The 6,897-nt window shown below is 45.3% G+C and overlaps 1 protein-coding gene across 3 annotated transcripts; it reads left to right on the top strand.

The window, feature by feature from the left end:
• Positions 1-5,677, top strand: LOC100282170 (uncharacterized). 3 transcript variants are annotated; one of them, XM_008645432.4, is made up of 6 exons: positions 1-312; positions 4,399-4,538; positions 4,629-4,754; positions 4,849-4,975; positions 5,162-5,257; positions 5,367-5,676. In XM_008645432.4, the coding sequence occupies exons 1-5, from the start codon at positions 279-281 to the stop codon at positions 5,230-5,232; spliced, it is 498 nt and encodes a 165-aa protein (XP_008643654.1). In that variant the 5' UTR covers positions 1-278; the 3' UTR covers positions 5,233-5,257; positions 5,367-5,676. The 3 variants fall into 3 exon arrangements, with proteins under 3 accessions (XP_008643654.1, NP_001398982.1, NP_001148554.2); NM_001412053.1 differs by having other exon boundaries at positions 28-312; positions 5,159-5,257; positions 5,367-5,677; NM_001155082.2 differs by lacking the exon at positions 5,162-5,257 and having other exon boundaries at positions 28-312; positions 5,367-5,677.
• The last annotated feature ends 1,220 nt before the right edge of the window (positions 5,678-6,897 follow it).

Genomic DNA, 6,897 nt, shown 5'->3' with positions numbered 1-6,897 from the left:
AATTACAAAATAAAAAAAAGTTGGCCCCTCTGCTGTATCCCTTCCCCTATCTGCAGCAGAGCAGTTCCTTTCTTGCTCTCCTCCGCTAGTCCGGTACCCTCTCGACCTCGGCGTCCCACCGAAGACGACCTCACGCGGAGCTGGGAATATTCCTTCGCCTCCGTGCTCCCTTTAGCACCAACTGTCACGGCCGCTTCCAGCACGCATCATTCTCGTCTCCCGTCTCGAGAGATTGCAGGGGGCGGCGCTCGAAGCTGGAGGAAGCGGACGGGTTCGCGATGGGGTCCGAGGGATCCTCGGGTCCGGTCGTCGGTGAGTAGCAGTCTCTGTCCATCATTTCTCCCGAGTTGCTTTGTTGCATATGGTGTGTTCGTGTGTTCGTCGATCCGCGGGTCCGAGTGGAGAGGTGGGGACCCCTGTGGCGAGATAATTGCATTTTTGGACTACAAACATAGCGCTTCCCAGTATTGCCATCCCAAACATTTATTTCGCACAAACAGGACCATAAACATCTACTAATTGATTAACCTGCCATTAACCGTATTTGCTTCGTTTTTCTAATTCATCTCCATGTATTTGTGGTCTACGAGACACTTTTGCCCCTCACGTAATAAACAAGCAGAGTATAACCGGCAACTCTACAGCTTTCATACATTAATCTTCGTCATCGTTCGGATGCTCCTTGACATTCTAAATATGATACATTAATCTTCGTCATCGTTCGGATGCTCATTGACATTCTGAATATGAGATTAACCATTAACATTCTCCCAGATTGAATCAGTTCTTGGCAACTCGTATCCTTCTGGTCTCAATGACAGCGCAAACTCTGGTAGATCAGGAACGGATTGAAGCGGCTGCACCATGAAAGTAGTGAAAGTGATTAACTCGCTCCTAAAGCCAAACAATAAATATGAACGATGTAGGTTGTTCATTTATTTATGTTCTTGAGCCTAATTGAAGCAGACTAACATTTCTGTTTTTAACATGTTCTGAATATTATTTTTGGGCAAAAGCAATCATCATCAAATACAACCTGCCAACTCTAAAATTTGCCATTTTCACATGTAGAACTGATATTGGGATCTATGGATTTACCTATCCTTGTTTTGCTCAAAGAGATGGTCGTACACCTGGAACTTCTTGTGCCGTACACTTGGAACTGATACTAGGATCTATGGATTTACCTATCCTTCTTGATGTCTGGATTTTTTTTGTGCATGATTTTCATGACACCCCAAGGAGGTAGGGTGGCACCCTACGTACAATTGAACAATTAAAAGATCCTGTTAGCACGTATCTTGATTAATGGAATCGATTAGATGTGTTCGATCAGCATCAGAACTTGTGACAGTATCTGCCAAGCAGAGACTCGCAGGCCCTTTTGCTCTCTGAAAGTAGGTCATCAGCAGTAGAGAGTTAGCAGACTACATTGATATTTCTTGGCGCGGGGTCTAGGCAGGCCTTGCCCGGTGCTGGGGAGGCCTTGGCCAGCGCGCTCGTGGCCAGTCTGGCGGCGGTGGGTGATTCTTCAATCAGATCGCTCCTCTCGTCGTCCATGGTGGCGCGTCAACAATAGACGAAGAGAAGCCGAACGTAAACAAGAACAGTTTTGGCCGATAATCATGCACAAGGGTAATTGTGTCTCCTCAGACGCAAACTACGTGCAAACGAATTATAAAAGGAATATTATACGCTCAATGGCAGTATAATCAATTAGAAAATCTTTGTAATCCCATTTATATGAAATAAATGTTTGGAATGGTATTACTGTGAAGCGCTATGTTTAGAGTCCTAAAAATGTAATTGTCTCCCCCTGTGGCCACCAAGGCATGTCTTTTTAGATTCCCGATTGGATACGGCCGCCCGTCGAGCAAGGAGGAGAGAGCTTGGTGGGAGCGGGCTTGGGGTCTTCTGCGGTTGGTTGGGGAACCCGATCTGGCATTGCCTCTGATTGGAATTAACGTCGCATCAGGATTGCCGTGCTTGACTTATTAGGTGCAGAGTTACCGTTTCTACCGCCATGTAATCAACAACCTCTTGGGCTAAAGACACCGGGAACTAGGTTTGCCTTTGAATGGGATCTTAGACTTGTAGTGCCCGAGGTGGAATGCCGGGGTAAATTTAGCACCTCCCTGTAATTGTTGGTGAAGCCCAATTGTCCTTTCCTTCTGAACGACACCCTCGGTTCCAAATTGGAAGAATGAAAGCTGTTTTGACTTTATATAGACATGGCGTATATCTAGGTGCATAGCAAAATCCATGTATCTAAAAAAGCCTAAACTGTTTGCAATTTGGAACAGAGGAACTAGTTATGTAGGTTTTTGTCAAGACATCCAAGCTTGTTCCTTTATAGATAAGCAAAGAAGAGTTCAGTTACTCAATTATTGGAGCAATTCTAGATGGATCGATTGGTTAGGGATTTGGCTGGACCACCTGAATTTGTTGTGCAGTCACGCTCATCTCTTGTTGGGAATCATTGTTATTGAAATAGTTTTGTGATCTGAGTTATTTCTGTAAAAATTTGACTCGGTTGAGTCTTATATATAGTCCTTGTGCTACATGGTCTCTATCTTGTATCAGTGTAAATATTCGGGTCTAGTGCCCTCATGTTGGAATATTACATTACATGTAGGGTTTCTCCCTAACCCTAAAAGGCCTAATAGGCTAGGCTCATAACACAAATACAGTCTATATACAAATACAGTCTAACATTTTGGTCATGCTTCGGGTCTCAGAACAAATTTAGCCAAGAGCTCGGTCACCCCTATTTATTGTACAGAGGAAGACATGGTAGTCATTTTAGAGCTGATGGCATGTCAAATTAAAAATATCCCTTGCACATATCTTGGGATACCTTTCACAATTTGCAAATCAACCAAAACTGATCTTTTGCCTTTGATTTATATGGTGGCTGACAGTCTGCCCAATTGGAAGGCATCTCTCTTGAACTGAGCTGGCTGGCTTGTTGCAAGCCGTTATGTTTTCTCTCCCATTCCTATCCATATTATGATTGCTTTGGACCTCTCTAAATGGGGTGATCAAAGTTATCGATAAACGGTGAAGGGGTTTTCTATGGGCAGGTCGACACAAGGCTAATGGAGGTAATTGCCTTGTTTCTTGGGAAAAGTTTCAAAGACCTTTACAGTATGGTTGCTTTGGGATTCTCAATCTTGAAATAATGGGTTGGGCCTTGCGCATCCGGTGGCTTTGGCTGAATAAGACAGATTCCTCTCGCCCATGGGAAGGTCTACCAATCCAGGTGCCTCGCAATGCCCAGGCTCTCTTTGCTGATGCTGTGGAACCAAGGTCGGAAATGGAAATGACACTAAGTTCTGGACTGACCGGTGGTTGAACGGTAGCTCTATTGCTGAACTAGCTTTTAATCTGATTAATAGAGTTCCCAAAAGAGCAAAATTGCAGCGCACTGTGTCACAGGCTTTGAGCAATAGAAGGTGGGTAGCGGTCATTCAAGGGGCTGTCACCACCTAGGTGATAGTTGAATATCTGAATTTATGGGAATTAGTAGATGAGTTGACCCTACAGCCAGACATCAATGATCAACTCACTTGGAAGCTAAATCTGCTTACATTGCTTTCTTCTTGGGATCTGAGAAGTTTGCCCCATGGAAAAGGGTTTGGAAATCTTGGGCTCCACTACGGTGCAAATTCTTCATTTGGTTGGCTGTCAAGAACAGATGTTGGACAGTGGATCACTTGTCTAAGCAAGGGCTTCCACATCCTAGTGTTTGCCCTCTTTGTGATCAGGAGGAAACAATTAATCACATCTTTGTTTTGTGCGTCTTCTCTCGAGAAATTTGGACCAAAATTCTTCTTTCTATTGGGTTGCCTGATATTGCCCTCCACTCCTCCAGCCTGATAGAAGAAGTTTCTCAGGATGGTGGTCCGTGGCAATCAGCATAGTGCCTAAGGAGTTCAAGAAAGGTCTTAATTCTTTAGTTTTTCTTGTTGCCTGAGAGATTTGATAGCATAGGAATGTATGTGTTTGAGGGAACTAGTCCTGGTTCTGCTGTGCTGTACCAGGAGGTGGAGAAGGAGAGCAGCTTGTGGTGCCTAGCCAGTAATACGACACTCCATAAACTCGTCATTAGATCGGTGGTTTTGGACACTTAAGTCGTCCTGTAGTGGCCGTGTTCTTGTGTATGTGCCACGTTTGTAAGAGCTGAGGTTAGGCCCCCAGTGTCTCCTCCGGTGTGTTTGTTCCCTTTTCTTCCTTGATGAAATGATCTCTCCTGCGTTGTATGAGAAAAATAATCATGAAACTTTGTTGCTCTTTTATTTTGTTCACAAGAACAATGGATTTGAATTCTGAATACCTGTTATGCATGTTGTGTGATAATAATTTAGATCATACCTTGTTCTATGGTGTCTTCTGCAGTTCCCAGAAACTTTAGGCTGCTAGAAGAACTAGAACGTGGTGAGAAGGGCATTGGTGATGGAACTGTGAGCTATGGGATGGATGATGCTGATGACATATATATGCGGTCCTGGACAGGAACTATCATTGGTCCTCCCAATGTATGCTGCAGAAATACCCATAGTGAGATACATAATACATTTTCTTTATTATTTTCAAACCTGAGAGGTTTTACTGCGTTTATTTTGCAGACTGTTCACGAGGGACGAATCTACCAATTAAAGCTGTTTTGTGATACGGATTATCCAGATAAACCACCGACAGTCCGATTCCAGACTCGGATCAATATGACATGCGTGAACCAAGAAACTGGATTGGTACTTGTGCATTTTTGTTTCTTACAGCGTGCAACCTGCCAAGGGCAATTTACGAATGATATTAGGCCCATTGCTTAGCTAGCACTTTTTCTAGGTTGAACCAAGTCTATTTCCTATGCTTGGCAAGTGGGAAAGGGAACATACAATGGAGGACATCCTGAGCAGCTTAAAAAGGGAGATGTCAACTCCTCAGAACCGCAGGCTGTACCAACCTCATGAAGGTATTTCCTTCTGCTCATTACTCCAGTACCTTATATGCTGACAATGCTGTAGCTACTTGAAGTAATCTTTCTTGAATATCCGAAACCTTGCCAAGACTAGATTGTCAAGCCAAAAACATAACTCGCAAATCTTGGAAAATGATTAGCAAGCACCCCTAGTTGATAATTTTTTTTTATCGCCAGAAGCTGGCAAGGTGGCTAGATACAGGAACCAGATGAGCATGGCCGTCAGCGATCTTCTGCATTATGCGCTGTAGTTAATATTAATTAGTTAACTTTGAGGTCAGTTAGTCATATTAGCTTATGCCCCTCCCCATCTTTTTTTTGCACAAGTTGCTCTGTTTAAACCGCCCTACCCGTTGGTTGTTAATCTCATCTTTCTTCTTTGCAGGTAATGAAGATCAAAGAGTAGAGCAGAAAGGGCTGTCCCTTAGATGTGCCGTCATGTAATAATGTACATTTGAATTGAGCAGCGAGATGCCGAGCTTGAGCGAACCCTCTCAGGGCATGTTTAGGAACAATCCCGTTCAATTGCCTTGCTTCCAAACAAGCCCTGTATTAAATCCTCCTGTAGCTCACCTTATTCATGCCGCCATCGCAATAAAGTGTCGATGAAACTGTTAAATTGACTGCACACCATGTAACATGCAACCGATTCGATTTCTGTGAAGGACAACGTGTTCAGTGTCGGCTGTTCCACATGTTACACTGTGTAGTCTGTTCTGTCTAGGCGGCTAGGCCTGTTATTCTTTCTTCAGGAACACCGTATGATATCACAGCTGCTGTCATTGGTTGCTGACATTTCGCGCGGAATGTAAGTAGAGAGACTCTAACTCTCATCCAGAGGAGAGGATGACACTATGAGTTAGGGTAATTTTCTGTTTATTTTCTCAAACACTACACAATGTCATACCTGTCTAAGGGTTGGAATACATATTTATAGCCCAAGGAGTTGCAGCATATGCTTCATAGAGTTGCGAATATGTTGTCCTACAAACTGCACTAACCACTAGGTGTTGTTGTACTCTAGTCAAAAAAGGAAAACTGCAGCAAGCTGCTGTCCTCCAAAAGCTGAAAATGAAAAAGGAGATGTCTGCAGGCTGCAGCACGCTGTCCTTGCAGTCAAAAGACGGCAGGAGATGCCTGCAGGCTGCAGCACGCTGTCCTTGCCGCTGTCCTTGCAGTCAAAAGACTGCTGCTGTGCTGTCTGCCGCAGTCCTTGTTGTCTGCCGCAGTCCTTGCAGTCAAAAACTGCTGTGTTGCTGCTGTCCTATAGCAGGGATGCTGTGCGGATAGCAGAGATGCTGTGCGGACTGTCCTCCACACGAAGACCACATGACTTATTCCATCATTCTCCTCCTAAGTCTTGTGTGTCGCCTTGTGGGAAAGTTGAGTCATTCCAGACCTAGAACAAAGCTCAAGGAACTTGATCCTCCCAAGGGGCTTGGTGAGCAGATCCGCAAGTTGATCCTTGGTGTTGATGTAGCGCGTCTTGATGCTTCCTTCTGTCAAACAGTCACGGATGAAGTGGTACCTCACCCGGATGTGCTTGCTCCGTTCATGGAACACGGGGTTCTTGGCCAACGCCAGGGCGGACTGGCTGTCCACCCGGAGTTCCACTGCTCCAACGTCTCTCCCGAGGAGATCACCGAGCAGGCGAGCAAGCCAGAGCGCCTGAGTTGAAGCGGTGGAGGCCGCTATGTACTCGGTCTCGCAGCTAGACATGGCCACCACCTGCTGCTTGACCGACTGCCAGCTGATGGGGCACTTGCCGAGGAAGAAGAGGATCCCGCTTGTGCTCTTGCTAGTGTCGATGTCGCCGGCGTGGTCGCTGTCGCTAACCCGACAAGGTGTGCCTCCCCAGGACACCTCGGGTAGTAGAGACCGTGGTCGAGAGTCCCCGCAACATAGCGGATGATCCT

Source organism: Zea mays, chromosome 5 (assembly GCF_902167145.1).
Source record: "Zea mays cultivar B73 chromosome 5, Zm-B73-REFERENCE-NAM-5.0, whole genome shotgun sequence".
In the NCBI taxonomy this organism is placed as follows: domain Eukaryota; kingdom Viridiplantae; phylum Streptophyta; class Magnoliopsida; order Poales; family Poaceae; genus Zea; species Zea mays.
The sequence above is the reverse complement of the archived record's forward strand: the minus strand, read 5'-3'. Positions and strand labels throughout refer to the sequence as shown.

Bases quoted from the DNA above. Each gene is read 5' to 3' on its own strand.
- LOC100282170 (NM_001412053.1), top strand. From the start codon at position 279: ATGGGGTCCGAGGGATCCTCGGGTCCGGTCGTCG. The intron at 313-4,398 runs GTGAGTAGCAGT...TGTCTTCTGCAG, and splicing joins ATCCTCGGGTCCGGTCGTCG to TTCCCAGAAACTTTAGGCTG. The intron at 4,976-5,158 runs GTATTTCCTTCT...TTTTATCGCCAG, and splicing joins GCTGTACCAACCTCATGAAG to AAGCTGGCAAGGTGGCTAGA.